Below are 21,635 nucleotides of genomic sequence, written 5' to 3'. Positions count from 1 at the left end.
GTTATGTGCGAGTAGGGAGTGCGCATAAGCCGAGGATGACCCGGTTATGTGTGAGTAGGGAGTGCGTATAACCTGGTGATGACCCAGCCATGTGCGAGTAGGGAGTGCGCATAAGCTGGTAATGATGATGATGGGATGGTGTGTATGATGATGATGGGTATATACGTATACATATATACTTATGTAAATATGTGTGTTATAGGAAATTAATGGATAATGGTTTATGGTTGTAATGCATGTGAAACTTGACATGTTAAACCTTGGGAAATTGTTATGTGTTTCATGTTGATTTAGACATTTCAGCAGGGTGGTTTTTGCTTTGGAAGAAGGGTAAATTTTGAATTGGTGCCCTGTTTCTCACTGCAGCAAAAATCATTCCCGCTGCAGAGAGAAACCCTCGGGTTTTGGAGGGGTAAGCTGGCCGAAAACTCACTACAGCGAGGATGCATTTTCGCTGTAGCAAGAATGACACAGTAGCTTCTCGCTGCAGCGAAAAACTTTCTGTTTCTAGGTTACAATTTCGCTGCAGCGAGAAACATTCTGTTTCTGGGTCACAATTTCGCTACAACGAGATTAAATCTTGTTGTAGCGAAAAACCTTCTGTTTTTGTCTTCTATCTTGTCCAATTGCTGTCCTATTTTTCACTTCTTTGCTACCATATTGGAGCATGGACTTCTAACATTAAGGAGTAAATGAGTTAAGTTTAAAATGAGAAGTTTTAGTGAGAAACCCTCGGCCAGTTGAGAAACCCTCGTTCGGCTAATAACTTAATCCCAATGTCGCTGCAGCGAAGATTTGTTGTTGTATTTGACTTGCTTGAGTATCATTGAAGCTTTCATTCTTCAAATGGTTCGTTATGTATGGGTTCATGATTTTCAAATGATTAATCATTTAAGGGCGTGATGATGGGTTTTTAATATGAATGGAACTAAATTGCATTGTTTTGAAACAAGTACATCATGATTTTAAATTCTCCCTTGTTGTTGCTTGTTCCCTTCCTTGTTCACTCACTGTTTTCAACTTCATGTTTTCAGATCACGAGGCAGCCGGTAATTAGAACGAGGTGTCCTTGTAGACTTGTATCCATCTTTTGGTAGGTGTCTCGACATTCAGTAGCTGTACATTCGTCCGAGTCCTCCGCTGGAAGTCGAGTATTATTTTGTTGTGTATAGACGAACCCAATGTCAATTGTTAATATACATGTTGCAAACAATGTATATACACTCGTTTGGTATGTCAGTATAAGATGGCAATGTGTAGTATTATTTTGATTCTAAGTTATGAAATGTGACTTAGCAGTTTATGATGGAATGATAAACATGTCAGATTAATATGTTTGCTTGGGCTTAGTGGATTACGTTCATTGGGTCCATGCGCGGGTTATGACCCGAAATTTGGGTCGTGACATAAACATACCTTAATCAGCAATCCCTTGAATACTTTTTTCTTTTCTCTGTCTTTCTTCTTCTTTAGTGTTAAACTCTTCTGAGTGTCTATAGTTTGAGTTTGATCAAATAAAATGACGTTAACTTTTCTCCCTATTCTTTTAAAGTGTGGTAATGTAAAACTAGCTTAACTTTCACTATCTGTTTTTCCTTTTAATGTGGTAATTGTCTTTAACTTCTCTTTTAACATGATTTAATATGATATGGTTAAATAACTAAATTGACCTTGATCCCTTTATCTTAAACATGATAAATAAAAACAAATATTAATTAAAATTTCTTTGTTTACTTAAATACCCCTACTTCTATTTTTAAATTACTAAAGTACTCAAGTTATAACTGTAAATAAATAAAATAATAAAACAATATCTACTCATTTATTTTTATAAAATTATAGTTTAATAAATTTAAATATTTTTATAATATATATTTTGTGAGGGATGTTATAGGCAATTAGAACGCAGAATTTAAGCTGGAGGGGCGGCGATGGCATGGGCCATGACGACAGCTGAAGCTTCTTGGACAGGGCGGTCGGTTGACTATGCGTGCGTGACTAATAGAGGTTTCGGTCAAATTGCCCAACTCCAAATATTCTTTTTTTTTTTTCATAATTCCAGAAGCTTAAGAAAATACGCGCTTCTGTAGCTTTCTTTTCTTCTTCCTTTTATTGAATTGTTTGGGCATATTTACTACACTGCCCTTCACGCTTTTTCTAAATCCAAAATTTCATTCCTCCGCTTTCTACAACTATTTTTTTTATAGTTGAAGAAGAGGTCATTTTTGTCCTTTGAGAGAGGAGAACCTCAATTCCTTGCAATGAGCAATCACACGTGTTGAAATCCAAAGGTGGGTCCCATATTCCTTAGTTGGACCAACATGATTTCGTTAATGCCTATAAAGGATGCGAGGCGAGGCGTGGACGATGAAAACCAAACTTAGGAATCAGGCCAACCGTTTCTTACCTTTCTTACTTTCCATCAAATACCCAATCCCCTTCCCTTTCTTCTTCTCTTAACGTAATTCTTCATCTCCTCCTTCAAGCAATATTCCTGATCTGCTCAAAACTGAAAACCCCCTCCCATGCTTTCTCCATAAAACAACAGGAAGAAGGAAACGCAATGGAAGGAAACAACTCCTCTTACGGTACATCATGGGCCGATCAGTGGGACTACAGCGACCCAACCCCTGTCAGCACCACTCAGAACAAAAACACGAAGAGCAGCACCGCAAAGTACAAGCAGAAGGTAGGAGAAGGGCTTGGGAAGACCAAAGCGGTGGCTTCAACTGGGGTGAAGAAGGTCAAAGAAGGAACCTCTTTGGGAATTCATTGGATCAAAGAAAAGTACCACAAGACCACCCAGAAACACTAGGAATAGGATTCTCTCCTGCACCCCTCATACCATGTTAAGCTTGAGTTGGACTTTAAGCTTTGGTTATTCTCTTTTGGTTTGTATACTATCTTTTGGTTTTGTCGTCATATTTTACTCATGATATGAATCATTTGTTTATTGCTTTGTTTTTCATGTAAATAAATGAATATAAAGGCCGCATGGGCTGTTGTAATATTTGAGATCTGAAACTTTGATGTCCATATCTTTTTCTTCGTGCTTGTTGATGAGTTGACCTTGAGGCTGGCGTGACAAAACAACTAAAGTACTTGGTTTTTTTTCTAGAATGAATGAAACAGGCAAGAAGAAGAAGCCAACCCAATCCAAGCCAATCTAACCCAATTCCAGTATGAAATGGGTAAGGTTTGGTAGGCATATAGCGGGCGTTTGACAGCTTCTTCTTCTCGTCTACCCACCGCCGCCACCCCCCCCCCCCCCCCGTAGGCATAGCGGGCGTCACTCTATTAACATCTCTAGTCTTAGATTTATAGAGGGTTGGCTACGCTACTCCGCTAAGGGAGCAGTTTTGACTTTGAGATGAGTAGATTAGGCTACGAGTTACCCCTTTGGATATTTAATTACCCTTTATATCTCATTTATGGTATTACTTGTAGGGGGCTGTAAACCACTCCACCTCTTATCTTTGTTGTGTTAAGATTTCATTTGAAATATAAAATATAAATTTCACAAAATTATAGATTTTGATGGTCTCCTATAACATGCTACAACTACACATAACCCCTATAGCATAGGTTAGAAATAAATCCACAATTAACCACGATGGCACAGGTCATGAATATATCAAAAGCAACCATTGGTTGTATTGAACAGATATCACAAATACCACTATTCTGTAATTAGTGGTACGGTTGGGAGATCGATATCTAATCACAGCTACATGTCGACATGGCCAACATTTAACCCCCATTGGCAAGGTCAGAGCATAGCCATACTAGGAGACAAAACAGAAACATATATTTACCAAATTTCATAAAACAGTATATCAACTTCTCAAGCATATCTCATACACATCAAAAACATATTCATTTTAGATTAAATATTTATGTTTATATTCATGAAAACATATATGCATACATTATACAAAGTCATATACAAATTTCAAAATCAAAAATCATATTCCAAAAATCAACATAGAGATCATATTTACTTACATATATTAGCATGCTTATCTGATTTAACAAACCATGGCACAAAATATCATGTACAAGTATGAAAATCACATTGAGGCAAATTTTAATATGCGAAAACACCGAAGGGATTTCAGTCACTTAGCTGATTGTCAAGTTCATTATCAAGCAACAACTCAGAAAATCCTCATAGTAGCCTAATATATCAAGAAAATATATATACAAAATCAGAACTGAATTTGCAACAAATCTTACAAGCAACTTTCCATTAACCATCTTAAGCACTTAGGGCATGTAGTGACCTCAATTGAAATTTAGCAACATTGTTTATTAATAAGATAATATTTTACTATTATATATATTTTGAATTAAAATAATTTCAAATAAAGTTGAGAATTAAACTTAAATCATAAAATCGGTAACGATTTTAATTTATGATAGAAAGATAATATTAAATTCATATAGAAAAATCATATTTGTAATTTTTCCTTAATTTTTGATATTTTTATGAAATCTACTAATTTAAGAAATAAATTTTTAATATATATATATATATATATATATATATATATACTTTTAGATATAAAAATACAGTAAAAATCACATATCCAATATTTATAAAGTTTATAGCAGAATTTTGTTAATCATTAATTAAAATCAAATTTTTAAAAAATAAAAAAAATAGTTTCCTAATTTTTGAAATTTCAGAATCTAGATGGCCGTTTGGCCTAATTTGAGCTCTTGTAACTCTTAACCGAATTGTTTCTAGTGATAAAATCAACACCAGCTTGAAGTATTCATATCATACTATAACAACAAAATTTGTTTTGATTAAAAAGAACATAAAATTCCCAAGTTTCGAAAGCCAAATGTTTAGAAATCATCAGAGAAATACTTAGATTTTTTAGTTTTTAGTATCAACGAATATACTTTGAAGCTTTAATTCTCTTAACACAAGAAGTCTCTAACCCAGCCATTGATGCCAAATTAAACATCTCATTTCATACTACAAACCCTCAAAGAAATGACTCAAAATGTTATTAGAATATGGAGTTCCGATGACCCAAAATTGGGTTATCAAAACTGTTGAAAATTAGGTTTTCAATTAACGTTAAAAATTCGTATCTTCCTAACCATAAAGCCAAACGACATGTTACAAAAACCATTGAAAATATCTTTTCAAGAACTTTTAATTGGTACCCATCATGCCATCGAAAAGTCACTGAAATAGTGCCAAATTTGAATAAAAGTTAAGAAAATACAAATAATTTAAGATTTTTGTGCTGAAACTATGAAAATACAACCTAAACTATGAGACCCCAACCTTTATAGGCTTGTAACTAAGCATAGATGTAATAATATGAGCCAAGGGTAGTTTCATCATTTTATCTAATAAGCTCCCAAAAGAAAGTTTTATGATATTTTAAGGTCTAAATAGGCATAAGATTGCATAAATGACGTGTAATGATGAAAACACGAAGAAAACTAGAAATGACAATAATTTTCACGGTAGGGGTAAAATGGTTATTTTTCACCTCGGATTAAAATTTTAAGTTTTCATGAACCCGAGTATGTCTAGACCTTTATGGATCTTGTCCCGGTGTCAAAGGAGTAAAAAGATTGCACAAAGGGCTGCATGAGAACAAGCTAACTAGTCAAGGGCATTTTCATAATTTTAAGAGAATGGATAAGTTTGGCCTATAACTAGTCAACAAATTTATATTTTAATCATTTGAAAATCATGAATCCATACATAACGAACCATTTGAATAATGAAAGCTTCAATATTATGCAAGCAAGTCAAAGACGACAACGAATCTTCGCTATAGCTACGCTGCAGCGAGAATGAATTTTCGTTGCAGCGACATTGGGATTAAGTTATTAGCCAAATGAGGGTTTCTTAACTGGCCGAGGGTTTCTCACTAAACCTCATCGTTTTTAACTTAACTCATTTAGTCCTTAATGTTGGAAGTCTATGCTCAGATATGGTAGTAAAGAAATGAAAAATAGGGCAGCAATTAGACAAGATAGGAGACAAAAACAAAAAAAATTTCGCTACAACGAGATTCAATCTCGCTGTAGCGAAATTGTAACCCAAAAACAGAATGTTCCTCGCTGCAACGAAATTCAGCTGATGAAATAGAGAGTTTCTCGCTGCAGCGGGATTCCTTTTGGTTGCAGCGAGAAGCTACAGTGACCATCTCGCTGCAGCGAGATTCATTCTCACTGCAGCGAGAACCAGTTCTGGTGAAGGCTCTCAAACCCTAGAGTTTCTCGTTGCAGCGAGATACATGGCACCAATGTAAAATTTCCCTTTCTCCCAAAGAAAACCACCTTGCTTAAATATTCAAAACCAATAAAAAATACATAACAACTTCCCAAAGTTTAACATACCGAATTTCACATACATTACATCCATATACATAACTCACAAATTTCTTATAACACACATGTTTACATATGTATACATAAATACGTGTACCCATCATCATCATGCACACCATCCCATCATCATCATCATCACCAGCTCATGCGCACTCCCTACTCGCACATGGTTGGCTCATCACCGGGTTATGCGCACTCCCTACTCGCACATAACTGGATCATTCTCGGCTTATGCGCACTCCTTACTCGCACATAGCCGAGTCAATGTCATTACACATCAATATATTTAAGTATATATATCAACGCAATTTGGTAGTGCATGAATCAATAATAGTCACATGTCACAACATAAACCATTTCTCAAGAGCTTGTTCCCAAGGTACTCATTTTTAAGAAAATTTGTATAAAATCATTCAAACACTTTGTACAAAACAGTCACATTCCCAAAATAGTTTTGATAGGCAGTCCACTCACCGACTTATTGTTGAGCCTTTAGCTGACTCTATTTCCCCTGTAAACAAGTGTTAACCACATGATGCTTGTATATATTTTGAGTTTGCTGACTAATGAAGCATTTTTCTCTTCATCCGCTTCTCTGTTTTCTTCCTTTCTCTCTATACACAGTCAACACCATTTTTTTTTGCATTTTTTCTTACTTTCATATCAGATTCTACAAAAAAATCCTAGAGCCTTCCATATTGTCTCTAATCCTATTTTCCAGCTCCCTGTATAAGTTTGAGATCAATGATATCCATGTATCTTTCTCCTTTGAGAATTTAATTTCCTAGCATAAACCTCCAGGTTGGCATATATCTTCTTTTCTTTGTTAAATTCAATTGCTTTCTTGGGAGTCAACAAAACGACTCCAAAACTGGAGTCATAACTCTTTTCAGTCAACTGGCATGACTCACATCACTCAATCCCATGTTTACACTTCACCAGGCAGAAACTAAAAGATTTGTATGCACAAGTAGCACACCCAGCCAGCGAAAGAAAGATTCAACTGTGAGTTGCAAATGGGTAATTACCTCATTTGCGATCAATTCCTTTCTTTTTTTCTACAAAAGGATATTAATTTCCGATGCATGCTCCATCAAGTCAAGACCAACACTACCTAATGAAGAAAAGATGATATAGTAGCGATAAGTTTTCGTCATCAAGTGATGGAACTTAATTTCTTAGGAAATCAGTGACTTTTTGAATGCTGCATATATAAATCGTTTATCCCCCCTTTCCTTTCTTTTATAAATTAAGACCCTTCGAAATAGAATTAAAAAAACCAAAGGAATACTAGAAACGAGCTAGCTAGGGACTAGGGAACGGAACTGGGGAACGAGCAGTATTTATCTTTGTAGCCAATGCAGGTATCAACGTGTTTAACCACTTTGAGTTTCTCCTACTCCCATCCCAACATTTTATCTTGATTTAAAAAAAAAAAAAAAAGATAGAAATTTTGCCTATATACTATTTTTTGGTTCAAGACTTAAGTAATGGGACTTGGGCTAAAGGCTAGAAATTAGAAACAGAAGCAGTGACCGGGATAACATTTTCTTCCTCATGGATAAATTAGATAATTCAATTTAATTAATTAAAGAGGGATGGAAAAAAAAAATTGAACTTATCTATATGTAAGTCTATACAAAAATACATGATATAATAATATATAGCAATTCATAAATCATAAGCTAATAATTTAATCAATTTACTTTTCCGTTAATAGTCCCTACTTAACTGTACTATACTTTACATCACCACAGCCATAAAATTCATGATTCCTAGAGTTCTTCGAGGATAAGGAAAGATCCTATTCTACAAGGATTGGGAAAGATCATAAGGTCTTTCTGCTATATAAACCACTGCACTTAAATTCATGATTCCTACGAGGATAAGGAAAGATCGTATTCTACCAGGATTAGGAAAGATCATAAAGTCCCTGCTATATAAAAGAAGATGCCATGCCATAACTCTCGTACACATAAACAAAGAAAACCAAGTTGCTTTTCTTCTCTACTCCATCATGAAAGCAGAATTGTTAGAAAGTTTCGCAAGTTGGAGTAATATTATCGGTGATATTTTAAGATGCATTGTCGACAAGATTCATTCAATTCAAGATCGTGTTCGGATGGGTGTTGTTTGTCGATCTTGGCATGCTTTGCTCAAGGACGAAAAAATCGATTTCCCTATTTGTTTGATGCTTGCTGCAAAAGAGAATAGTGACAGACGGTGTTTTAACATTGATGCAAAAAAAATCATCCTTGAGCTCGATTTGCCAGAGATTCGAGAAAGGAGGTGTTGGGGCACTCCTTTTGGTTGGTTGGTCACTCTTGGTCTTGATGGTGAAATTCGATTGTTTAATCCTTTATCCAGAGCCAGCCTTTCCCTTCCTTCAATGCACACCTTCAATCATATTGCCTGCTATACACCAGAATATTCTCGTTTATATCTTATAGACAAAGTTTTATTATCTTCAAGTCCAACTTCTCCTGATGCTATTATTATGATAATTTGGGGTTTTGGAATGTACGAAGATAAGACCTTAGCCTTTGCAAAGCCCGATGATCAAGAATGGACTCAAATTTTTTGTGACTATGCTTTGGATGATGTCATTTGTTTCAATGGTAATTTCTTTGCCGCATGTGTTGAGGGACGACTTTTTATATGCGAGGACTTAAATAGACCATCTCCAAAAATTGTTGAATTCGCTCCACCACCACCTACCATCCATCGTGGTCATAAGAAATATATTGTTGATTTAAGCGGCGATCTTTGTATGATTACTCGTGATGTTCATCGATACGAGCTCAGTTATGATAATGGAAGAGTTGAAGATGCTAATTTAACGGAGGGGTTTGAGGTTTTCAAACTTGACCTGCACACAAAGAATTGGGAAAAAATATTGTCATTGAATGGCCACTCCGTGTTTCTTGGAAATTGTTGCACGTTCTCTGTTTTGCCAACTGATCACCCTAGTTGCAAGTCTAATTGCATTTACTTTACAGATGACGATAATCGTTTTTATCCCGAAGCTAGTGCCTCTGATATAGGTATCTATAATTGTAACAATAAAGCTGTGGAGTATATCGAGGACGAGGATGACGAAGTGCCGGATCTGCGTTCTCCATTCTCCCCGCCGCTTTGGATTAAGCTATGCCTTCATTAACAAAACATTTATGAATTATCAGATTTTATTTATTTATTTATATTTTCAGAGCTTTTAGTTCACATTTGTTATCTATCAAATTTCTCAATTTTGTGTCAACCTGTTGATTTAGGAAAAAGTTTCCACTTTGATATTTTTTGTTAAATATTAGTGGTGAGTTTAAAAAAATTTCCACTCCCATGTTGTTCTGGCCATTTATTCTCTTGTATATTTCTCGGAAGATGTTTGGTTAAAGCTAAGGCCTATTTCTTGAAAAATAAGGTTTAAGGTTAATGTCACAACCCAAATTCCGGGCCATGACCGGCGCATGGGCCCAATGGACGTAATCCACTAAGCTCAAGCAAGTCTATTAATCTGACATGTTTATCATTCCACCATAAACTGTTAAGTCACATTTCATAACTTAGAATCAAAATAATACTACATATTGTCATCTCATACTGGCATACCAAACAAGTGTATATACACTATCTACAACATGTATCTTAACAATTTACATTAGGTTTGTCTATACACAACAAAATAATACTCGACTTCCAACGAAGAGACTCAGACGAATGTACAGCTACTGAATACCGAGACACCTACCAAAATATGGATACAAGTCTACAAGGACACCTTGTCCTAGTTACCGGCTGCTTTGTGATCTGAAAACATGAAGTTGAAAACGGTGAGTATAAACCCAGTGAGTGAACAAGAAAGGGAACAAGCAACAACAAGGGAGAATTCAAAATCATGATGCATTTGTTTCAAAACAATGCAATTTAGTTCCATTCATATTAAAAACCCCTCATCAAGCCCTTAAATGATTAATCATTTGAAAATCATGAATCCATACATAACTAACCATTTGAATAATGAAAGCTTCAATATTACGCAAGCAAGTCAAAGACGACAACGAATCTTCGCTATAGCTACGCTGCAGCGAGAATGAATTTTCGTTGCAGCGACGTTGGGATTAAGTTATTAGCCAAATGAGGGTTTCTTAACTGGCCGAGGGTTTCTCACTAAACCTCATCGTTTTAAACTTAACTCATTTAGTCCTTAATGTTGGAAGTCTATGCTCATATATGGTAGTAAAGAAATGAAAAATAGGGCAGCAATTAGACAAGATAGGAGACAAAAACAAAAATTTTTTTACTACAACGAGATTCAATCTCGCTGCAGCGAAATTGTAACCCAAAAACAGAATGTTCCTCGCTGCAACGAAATTCAGCTGATGAAATAGAGAGTTTCTCGCTGCAGCGGGATTCCTTTTGGTTGCAGCGAGAAGCTACAGTGACTATCTCGCTGCAGCGAGATTCATTCTCACTGCAGCGAGAACCAGTTCTGGTGTAGGCTCTCAAACCCTAGAGTTTCTCGTTGCAACGAGATACATGGCACCAATGTAAAATTTCCCTTTCTCCCAAAGAAAACCACCTTGCTTAAATATTCAAAACCAATAAAAAATACATAACAACTTCCCAAAGTTTAACATACCGAATTTCACATACATTACATCCATATACATAACTCACAAATTTTTTATAACACACATGTTTACATATGTATACATAAATACGTGTACCCATCATCATCATCATCACCATCCCATCATCATCATCATCACCAGCTCATGCGCACTCCCTACTCGCACATGATTGGCTCATCACCGGGTTATGCGCACTCCCTACTCGCACATAACTGGATCATTCTCGGCTTATGCGCACTCCTTACTCGCACATAGCCGAGTCAATGTCATTACACAACAATATATTCAAGTATATATATCAACGCAATTTGGTAGTGCATGAATCAATAATAGTCACATGTCACAACATAAACCATTTCTCAAGAGCTTGTTCCCAATGTACTCATTTTTAAGAAAAGTTTGTACAAAACAGTCACATTCCCAAAATAGTTTTGATAGGCAGTCCACTCACCGACTTATTGTTGAGCCTTTAGCTGACTCTATTTCCCCTAATGATCCAATTGGAAGGATGGGACTTCATTAGAACCTAGGATCACATTAGCATAAGCAATAGGTCAATTCACACACTATGAACCCTAAAAGCTATATCTTAGCTAGCTTTCAATTGCCACATTAAATGCTATCTATGTTCACTATCTTAATCACTAAAAAGTAATGAACATACTCAACAATAAAACAGTTCATACTCCAAATTACTAGCCATTATTCACAGCTAAAAACCAAACTTAATTCATCACTTACCCTAGGGTTCCTTTGTAGTTGAATTCTCTTCCAATAGCTTCCACACAAATGGCATAATTCTCTCTTTCTCTCTCTATAATGCCCAACTAATGAGAGAAAGTATGAAAATAAGATTTATCAAGGGTTTTGAAGTGAGAGAGTGAAAGAATACAAGAGTTCTACTCAAAAGAGCTCAAAAGTATGAAAACTAGAGCTAGAGAGAGAAAATCATGCAAGCTCCATATCAAGCTTCCATGGAGGTTGGAAGCAACGTGAAAGAGAAGAAGAAGAAGAAGACAAGCTGCTGGAAAATGGGAGAAGAAGCTGCTGGAAGAAAGATATTTATAGCCAATCTTATCCATTCCCTTGAAATTACCAAATTACCCCTCCACAAATTAGCTTATTCTCCTCCAATCTTTTATGCAATGTTTTTGCTCTTTTGACACCGGAACAAGATTCATAATGGTCTAGACATACTCGAGTTCATGAAAACTTAAAATTTTAACTCGGGATGAAAAATGGCCATTTTGCCCCTACCGTGAAAATCATCAAAATTTTGGTTTTCTTTCTATTTTACCCCTAATTTCACCATCCATTTATGCCTTAGGCCTACTTAGGCCATAATATTGTTAAAAATCTTATTTTTATGGGCTTACTAAGAAAATGACGAAATTACCCTTGATTAGGGATATCGCGTATACTTCCTTTTACGAATCTATAAAGGTCAAGGTCTCACAGTTAAGATTTCATTTGAAAAAATAATATCCCTTTTGGAACTCGATTTAATTAAGCTTGATTATAATCGATTTGAGCAAGGGTTTGAATTAGAATTCAAATTCAAAATTTATATAAAAATATTATTAAAAATTTTAAGATTTGATAAAATTCAGATCAAATATTATAAAACTTGAATTCAACTTGATTTGTTATTCAAATAGCTCGAACTCGGCTTGATATTGAGCTAGTTGAGCTTGAGTATTTACCAATCCAAATTCAAGTAGCTTATAAGTAATGTGACTCATTTACATTTTTATTTTATACTATTATCCTCCTCCTTGTTAATATGTTGCTTGCTAAGGATTATCTAATTTAGCCTGTATGATATTTACTATATTTTTGTCACGTGGTACCTAAAATTACATCACCATTCATTCATCAAGATTTTATTCAACACACTTGTCCAAATTACAACTCGCTTTGTCTCCTAAATATATACTGTTTGTAATTTGACTTTTTGATGATAATGAATTTAAAGATTATATTAAAATAAAATTTAAGAAATATTTATATATTTGGAAAAATACTTTATTCAACTTCAAAATAGCAATTAAGAATACTTGGACATAATATGATAATCAAACTGCTGTTCAACTTTTTAATAATGTAAAAGAATTTATTATAAAAGAAAAAGAAAAAGGAAAAAAGGTAATACACACAACTTAGGGGAGGCGCGTAGAGATGATGGTGTATTGCGGGAGCGTGAAATGTAATAGCAATAGTAATATTATAGACGTTATATATGTTATAACGGAATTCAAATTCCCGCTCACCCAATTCCCTATTTCAAATGTTTAAATTCCCATCCCTCCATTTCCCTATCAAAATCCCTCTCTTTCAATCCCCCAAAATTTTGTTTCTCCCCCTCCCCCAGCCCCCGCCAGGCGCCAGCGCCCCCAAATCTCAACCTTCTCCTTCCTTTTAACACGCCCGCCCCCTCCGCCTTCCCTTCCATCTGAGCAAGTTCAAGATGCCGGTGTCTTCTTCTTCTTCTCTTCCCGAGTCTTCCTCCCGGCATTACACCTATAGCCGCAAGCAGAAATCTCTCGGCCTTCTTTGCTCCAAGTAAATCTCAATTCCCTCTCCCTCTCTTTCTAGATCTTCTTTTTCAATTCTGACGTGTGCATTTTTCTTTTTACGCTGCAGTTTCTTAAGCTTGTATAATAGGGAAGACGTTGAATTGATTGGTCTTGACGAAGCCGCCGCAAAATTAGGTTATTATTTGATTTTTTTTCTTTAATGATTTACCTTCCATTGTTTTATTTTCTAGGATCTGAGTTATGTCTTTCTCTTTCGGATTTTGCTGCAGGAGTTGAGAGACGCCGGATCTACGATATTGTCAATGTTTTGGAAAGCGTTGGGGTACATATCTGTTTCTCTTTCTTTTTAAATATGTATATATTTTTTGGTTTATGATTTACGTGTAAAGTTTGATGGATCTTTAGGTTCTTACGAGAAAGGCTAAGAACAAATATACATGGAAAGGTTTTGCGGCAATTCCTAAGGCTTTACAAGATCTAAAGGTTATTTCAAAGTTTTTTCTTCTTTGTTTGTTTGTTTCCTTTAGTTTAAAGGTTGTAATTTGAAGGGAAGGTTGCTGATTTCTTTTGTGGTTTCATGTTATTATGGTAGGAAGAAGGTTTCAGTAGTAATTTCAAAAACTTAGATGCCAACAATAATGCAAAGGTAAGCACAACATATTACTTTAGTTTTCACTTTTCCCTTATTTTTGCCTTGAACAAAAACCCCGCTTATGTTTCTAATGGTTTCAGGTCTCAGATGATGACGACGACGACGAAGATGATGAAGGGTTCTCCAATCCCAACACTGGAAGCCAGACCGAGACTTCAAAACCTACCTCTGTTCTTAAATCTTCCGCGTCGTCCAAAATTGGTAAATTGGGTGTTGATTTACAATAATCAATTTTGTTTTTGTTTTAATTGCCCTGAGATTTTGATGTTTCATTCATGTGCAAAATTGAACTGGTCTGCTCTGACTTGTCATGCAAACCAAGTCACTGTCAATAGGACCATCAGTGCAATTCAATGAAGTATTAATTGTCAGCTTTTGATGACATCTCATGAACTATCTCTGATTTTTTTGCAGATAACCGAAGGGAAAAATCCCTGGGGCTACTTACTCAGAATTTTGTCAAGCTATTTGTCTGCTCTAATGTGAGTAAAAACCTCTTCCTTGTTCCTGCTCTCTGTGAATTGCCATCGGATTACTTTGTTTTGGTTTTCATTTTGGTGTTTCTAAGTAACTTCTTTTTCAGGCTGAGTTGATCTCACTTGACGAAGCAGCCAGGTTGTTGCTTGGGAATGCTCACAACACCTCAATAATGAGAAGTAATAAATCTTAGCTTTTCCCCCTTCATCCTCAATTGAAACATAACCATAACGGATAAACTGATTGACTAATGTGTTGTTCATTTGATGATTCAACAGCAAAAGTAAGGCGGCTGTATGACATTGCCAACGTGTTGTCTTCCATGAATCTTATTGAGAAGGTAAATAGATCATTGGAAAAACTAAAAAAATGAACTCAAAACTCCTTTAACTTAGATATCTGCAGCCTTGAAATTGTTATTGTAACAGTGATAGTGCTATTAAGTTCTTAACGTTGATCTAATTTTTTGCAGACTCATACTGTAGATACCAGGAAACCTGCTTTTAGGTGGTTGGGGCTGAGCGGGAAATCAGACAAAGGATCCGCTGATGCCTTGGTTCTTCACGAGTCAAGAAAAAGAGCGTTTGGAACTGATGTTACAAATATCATTAGCAAGAGGAATAAGGTCGATTCTTCAAATGAGGGGAATGTGAAGCAGTGCATGAAGATGCAAAAGCAAATAAAAGTTGAAAATTTGGTGGCTGTGGCTGATAGAAGGAGTTGGGAGGATTCAAAACAGGGTTCGAAGAGCTACCAATTTGGTCCCTTTGCTCCTGTAAACTTAAGCAGGAGTGGTAACTCTGAGAATAACGTGAAGCGGGTTCATGACTGGGAGAGTCTTGCTTCCACTTACCGTCCTCAATATCACAACCAAGGTAAGGTATAGTTTAATCCTCTATTACACAAATGCGTGCATTTTAACCCATTGCTAATGCGGTAATAAGTTGAGTTTTATATACATCTCCAATAGTGAATGCCAAGGGCTAATTTGTAGCGGTAAAGCAGAAAATGGATAAGGCTTTTCTATGGATATCCTGTTAGATGTGCTCAATTATTGAAGATTGGGAAGGGAATTGTATTTTGTATTGTGTCCGTCCACATGGTAGTTATATTGGGTATGAAAATGAGGTTCTTGGGATGACATGACATGGGTACTTTTTCTCAGTTTCTGTGATATTTTCTCTAGGTAGTTGCACCATCTAGTCGTGTCATCTTGGCCGATTATGCACATGCATAGTTTGGGAGGAATTACTGATGCCTCCTTGTGACATGATAGATATAGCAAGAAAAAAATCTAAAGTAAAAAAAATAATCTGATAATGCAGCTTTAAGGGACCTGTTTTCTCATTACATGGAAGCGTGGAAATCATGGTACACGGAAGTTGCTGGGAAGAAGCCAATACAACAAATTTCCTGATGCGGCAAGCAGAGTAGAGCATTTGGGAACTTAATTCTTTTCCTAATTTTCTCTTTATTTTCTATTTTTACATGTTTTACATAGAAGAGATGAGCTCTTGTTGGATGCAATTTTCTCTTTGCACCGACTTGAGTGGCAGCACTTATCTGTACACAAAGTCACTAAGAGTTGATGCATAGTGGCCTTGACCATCCATTTTCAGTTGATTTTCTTACAAGTCTTTGCGTGGAAATGGGAGTGGTTTTATCGTTGCAAAAACAAGAAAGAATTATTCCACTGGAATCGAAGAGCTGATGAGTGCAATGTGATGTGACATGGAATGAATCAATGCTGCTCTTGTCAGGTGATGACATCATGATGTCGTTAACTTAATCGGATTATCCTAAAATGGCGAAGCATGACGTTGTGTTTGATTATAGTTGTAGCAAGGCAAGATACAAAGCCTTATGCCTCGCAGAATGAATCCAGCATTGACTGACTGGCAAGAGCAAAGGAAATACAAGTGTCCATAAATGCTAACGATTCTGGCATTAACTTTTCGAAAAAGAAACACACATAGATAATACAACCACCCAAATTCCTTTTATTCTGATTTTAAGAGTCAATTTACATATGGAAAAATTACCTTTATGGAATGCTCCGCTTTTCCTGGTTGACAAAATGTAAAAGAGCATCGACCATTGCAATACAATAAGGGGCAGACAGCACAGGATAGGATGGTGGGTAATTGGGATATCATAGAAGGATTTCATCTTGAACACTGACATTGAGTGTCTTGTTCGGAAGGACAATGCTATTGGTGACCACTACTTCATCTTCAACACCCACTGCTTCTCCTGCCACAAATGTGCCAATACCAGATTCAACACTTTTATCTTATCACACTAATGGAAATAATAAAAGACTTGTATCACTCCAAAAAAAAAGTACCAAGAATTGTAATCCCAAGTTTGGCATTATAATCTCCTTCAGCCTGCAACAAGTTGATTCAATTTAGCACACTATGGCAGGTAAGAAAAAGAGACAAAGGTCTTCTTTTTATTTCATCAAGTTGATAAGCTAAGTGGGGATTGACTGACATAAAACATAATAGTATTTCACTCCTTACATTCCTTTATCGAACTTAATACTGTTATCAGACATCACATTTTTTTCATAATTAAGACATCATCAATGAATCAAGGCAACAAATTATGTTGCAAAACTAGCATAAAAATACACATACAACATCCTTTCAGTCATTGACAATATGTCACATAAAAATAACCATAAGTTAAACTTGCCTGAACACGGGACCATTTCCCAATAGAAGACTTCCACCCAACAATCGCATGAGCGACAACAGCATTTTCCTGGAACAGAATAAAAATGCGTCACAAATCGGAACAGTGAAAATGAATGTACATGTGTCAGGCTCAAGGCCTAAAATTTTCACTACTTCCAAAATCTCACTCTGGTCATACCATGATTTCAACACCATCAAGAATGATACAACTGATGAGCCTTACACCAGCTCCTATACGTGCATTAGCTGATATTGAGACATTGGGACCAACCTGTTTCACCATGTCGCAGACTAGTCAATCCCATAGATGATGCAGACAACAGTAAAGAAAGAGAATGATCATATAATGGGACAAAGCAACACCATCTTGTTTCCGAAATGGTATGCCCACATCATGATCAGAAAGTAATAAAAGGATATAATTACCTTAGCACTTGGATGTACTTTTGCCGATGGATGAATATAAACATCACCGATAATGGTGGCACTTTTTGTACCATCCCCACTAGCCAAAAGATTGGGAGAGGTAAACCGAAATTGGGAGAGATACAAACCAGAACATTTTAGGGACATTCTGCAGATATTGACATAGAAAAATTAGGTCTACTAGAAGGGACAAATGATGTTGCTTCATTTTAGCTATGCAATTCACATTTGAGTCTTGGTATTGTTTGATGTTTCAATTTGATTTTTCTCCATTTTCATTATCATTAAAAATGAAAACAAAAACCAGAGGATAGAAACAAAGCAGAGGTGGAAGATATTGAAACAAATAGCACCCCACAACAGTCTGACTTACCCAGGGGTTTTAATTTGTTCCCAGAAATCCATTGTCTCATATGTATACAACTGCTTCTTCCCAGCAAAAGGAGTCAGAATGTCTTGATCCAACCTTACAAAATCTGAGGGAGGACTCCTGATAAAGGGACTCATATCAGGATACATGTTGAGATATACATATGGATTCAGCTAGATCCAAAATGGGGTAATGATAATTGTATCAACAAATAAATGCAACCAAATTCAAATAAACATATTTTAAGTATTTTGCTATACAAATAAATGCCCACAGGAGGTACCACCCAGTATCTAAAACCACAATATGGGTTCAAACAGCCCCAAGAAAATGTGTGAAGGATTCAGTTTTGTTTAGATTTTAACTCCATCCCCAATAAATCAGTGTGCCTATTGCATGTATTTTTACCTATGTAGATGCATTAAAGCCTAGAATCATTTTGATGGCTTTCGAAAAAACTGGGGAAAAAAAATGAAACTTTATTAACGGAGAGCAAATAGTTGCATTATTCTAATCTATTAATTGCACATTGTATGGAAAATGTGAAAAAATATAGCAAGCCATGTAGGATAATTTTTTCAGCTTAGGTTGATATCAAAGGAAATAGAAATGAACATAAACCAAGTGCAAAAGTTACTACTGTGATTAAGACAAAAGAAGAGCAAAATATGTAGAGTGCACCTATTGTTGCTGTGATTCTGTAAAAATAAAGAAAAAGGATAGACATACCTTGTAGCTGACTGGAGGGCTTCAAAGCTGGAGAGACGTCTCAGATTGGCTATAAGTAAATAAAACATGATTCAGATTCAGCATGATGAAGATTAATTATATTTAGATGTAGTAGGAATATGAGCCAAGGCAAAATTTTCTATTTGATCAAGATGTGGAAAGATGGCATAACTTCAAAATGAAAAACAAACTCTATAGCTTGAAGTGATCCCCTAATAATATAACAGGCCGGTGCATTCATTTTGTGTTTTAAATGAGTACAGAGCCACAACAGCTTGGCAACTTGCAATTAAGAACACATATTTCATTTAACAATCTTCTATACCAACCTCTGTCTTTCCGTTGAGAGGAAACACCCTGTATGGCAGTAAAAATGTCTGGGGTAAATACATAGACACCACAATTTATATGGTCACTTACCTGCATTATGGAAAGATATTAGAGCAGAGCATCCCTTAAATCCAAACATTGGAAGAAAAAACAAAAAATGAAAATTTTGGTAAATGTAGTCAAATCTCTGATACTGCACATACGAAAGTTTCAGGTTTCTCCGTATAATGTAACAGTTCTTTGGTGACTGGGTCTGCTACCAACTCCCCAAACTGACTGGCTGACTCAGCTGAAACCTATAAAGAGAAGAATGAGGCCAAACTACACAAGTACATGGTAATACCAATAGATCATGCAATGACAGAAATTTCCTTATGTAAACATCTTGCATTTCAGCTGACCAACCTTGATTACTAGGATGGTCCCCATTCCACCATATCTTTTGTGAGCCTCTGTGCATATCAAGAAAGAAAAAAGGCAGAATTAAGCCTCCTGTAAGACAAATATAAAACTAAAAGCAACAACCTCCCAGTCATTCCATCTGTCTCAACTACATTTTAGTCCTAAAATATTGACACCAGAGACTTAGCAACATAAAGATATCACCAACAAACTCTAATCAGAAAATTAAGATTGATATAACACATGGTCAAACATTGCAAAGAAAATTACCAAGCATTTCTGGCAGTGGAAAACTGCAGCAAACATCACAATTCAGCAAGAAGATATGAGACTGCAACAAGATAAGCACACAACACATCTATATTAGTGTGTGAAAGTGAAGCATGAATGAACAAAAAGTACAAATTAGAATCTGTGTATGTCTGTCCATTTCACTCTACTAAATCACAAGAAAGTGTCAAGACAAAAGGATATGCCTCTATGAAGGAAACAGGTTAAGAAATAAACCGGATTGTCTTCCATGATCAGATCTCTGAAGTTGTAAAGTCCACCAGCTGAACCATGTGGCTTGTCTTCCCTTAAGTATCTAATAGCAGTGTAAAAGTTAAAAAAAGAAGAAGGAAGATTAGCACTAAGATTTAGCAATCATAAAGACATGTCAATCTTCTCATGACCATTGTATATTTAGCTGAGTGCTGAGCACAAAGGCAGGAAGTTACCTGACAGGAACTCTTAGTTCATTAGAGATTGATGAGACATACATTGCAAATTCACGCTCCTCATAGAAACCAACTAGATAGATCTGGGCTAGGTTTGGAATCTACAACAGAGACATTGACCTTAAGCACATACCAGAAGTGTTAAACAAAAAGTGCATTTTTATATTCTATTAGATATAGATCAAACATCGCACCCTTTTACAAGCAGAAATTGGATGATGAGCCATAGGTTGTCCGGCCAAAGGAAATAAAGGCTTTGGAACGTTCAATGACAATGGTCGAAATCGAGTGCCTGCAATATGCAAAATATCAAAGTCATACCACGTCAAACCTTCACATTGAATCGAAAATCCACATCAAATCCAAAGGAAATAATGAAAGCATTTCAATTTTCAGTCCAAAGATAGAAGTTTTCACTAATTTGACTCGAAATTATGAACATTAACCAAAGAAAAAAGGCAGAAGATGTCATTATTCATTCGAACAAACTTCATATCTAAACCAAATAATCCGAACAGAACTATAATGAGCAAGCCATAACATCCAAGTGCATAAACTTCCCCATGAAAAACTTGTCTCTGCACAGTCTTTAGAACATAAAAGGCATACCTTTAGTGGGTCCACCGACCATGATGACAGCAACCACCTTCTCGTCTGAGCTCCCCATCTCGAAATCAACAAAAATCCCAGATCTCCAACACAAAGCGCAATAGGCAAAACGAAATCTTACATAAGAAAGCTAAGAGTAGCCTCTCCGTAAAAGAAGCTAACAAAATGAATTCACATTCTACACATGACCCAGATGTACGATTTGGATAAACATTGAGGCATCCAGTACCAACCAAATGAAGCTCACAGTAGCAGTACGACAATAATTGTGTGTCGCTTGAAAAGTTAGAGAGAGAGAGAGAGGTGAGTGATGTAAAGAGATATAATAATAATAATAATAATAATGTAAAAGAAAGAAAGAAAGAAGGAAATTCTCTTGTGGGGTACAAAAAGAGGAAGGATACTTTGGAAGATACAGTTTTAGTGAGATAAAATGAGTAGAATTTTGGACATGCAAAGACAAGACGGACACCACCGGGTAACGATAAGTGGCTAAAACGAAAAAGAAATAATAAACGGCCAAAGCAAGGAAGTTTCCTTAGGCAGGCTTTAGGTACCTGAAAGTTTTCAGGTACTCAAAACTGTTTGAGTACATATTTCCATGCCTCTGCTGTCCGTCCGTTTCACTGTTATTGCGGGAAGAGATGGGCTTTTGGGGATGGGTTTGGTGGTGGGACTGCTTGCC

At 36.0% G+C, this 21,635-nt stretch overlaps 4 protein-coding genes across 5 annotated transcripts; 3 read left to right on the top strand and 1 right to left on the bottom strand.

Moving 5' to 3' along the window:
- The first annotated feature begins 2,356 nt into the window (after window positions 1-2,356).
- LOC18603828 (uncharacterized) lies at window positions 2,357-3,024 on the top strand. The gene has a single exon (XM_007036033.3). It carries the CDS (start codon window positions 2,564-2,566, stop codon window positions 2,813-2,815), a length of 252 nt encoding a protein of 83 aa, XP_007036095.3. The 5' UTR covers window positions 2,357-2,563; the 3' UTR covers window positions 2,816-3,024.
- A 5,359-nt stretch (window positions 3,025-8,383) lies between these two features.
- On the top strand, window positions 8,384-9,526 carry LOC18507123 (putative F-box protein At5g55150). Its single transcript, XM_007099500.3, has one exon. It carries the CDS (start codon window positions 8,384-8,386, stop codon window positions 9,524-9,526), a length of 1,143 nt encoding a protein of 380 aa, XP_007099562.3.
- Window positions 9,527-13,017: 3,491 nt separating this feature from the next.
- DEL1 (DP-E2F-like 1) lies at window positions 13,018-16,281 on the top strand. 2 transcript variants are annotated; one of them, XM_018117634.2, is made up of 11 exons: window positions 13,018-13,559; window positions 13,641-13,708; window positions 13,804-13,856; window positions 13,940-14,017; window positions 14,127-14,180; window positions 14,267-14,387; window positions 14,601-14,668; window positions 14,770-14,842; window positions 14,942-15,003; window positions 15,136-15,543; window positions 15,989-16,281. In XM_018117634.2, the coding sequence occupies exons 1-11, from the start codon at window positions 13,465-13,467 to the stop codon at window positions 15,992-15,994; spliced, it is 1,086 nt and encodes a 361-aa protein (XP_017973123.2). In that variant the 5' UTR covers window positions 13,018-13,464; the 3' UTR covers window positions 15,995-16,281. The 2 variants fall into 2 exon arrangements, with proteins under 2 accessions (XP_017973123.2, XP_007036090.3); XM_007036028.3 differs by having other exon boundaries at window positions 13,022-13,559; window positions 15,136-15,538.
- Window positions 16,282-16,583: 302 nt separating this feature from the next.
- Window positions 16,584-21,553, bottom strand: LOC18603824 (ADP-glucose pyrophosphorylase family protein). Its single transcript, XM_007036024.3, has 15 exons — window positions 20,951-21,553; window positions 20,536-20,633; window positions 20,342-20,442; window positions 20,130-20,208; window positions 19,893-19,953; window positions 19,626-19,672; window positions 19,424-19,516; window positions 19,220-19,310; window positions 18,891-18,939; window positions 18,165-18,281; window positions 17,792-17,939; window positions 17,544-17,636; window positions 17,364-17,432; window positions 17,011-17,053; window positions 16,584-16,916 (listed from the first exon to the last, which is right to left on the bottom strand). Exons 1-15 carry the CDS (start codon window positions 21,006-21,008, stop codon window positions 16,816-16,818), a joined length of 1,248 nt encoding a protein of 415 aa, XP_007036086.3. The 5' UTR covers window positions 21,009-21,553; the 3' UTR covers window positions 16,584-16,815.
- Window positions 21,554-21,635: the final 82 nt, after the last annotated feature.

The sequence above is a fragment of the Theobroma cacao genome, chromosome 3, assembly GCF_053813885.1.
Source record: "Theobroma cacao isolate CCN51 chromosome 3, ASM5381388v1, whole genome shotgun sequence".
Lineage (NCBI taxonomy): Eukaryota > Viridiplantae > Streptophyta > Magnoliopsida > Malvales > Malvaceae > Theobroma > Theobroma cacao.
The sequence above is the reverse complement of the archived record's forward strand: the minus strand, read 5'-3'. Positions and strand labels throughout refer to the sequence as shown.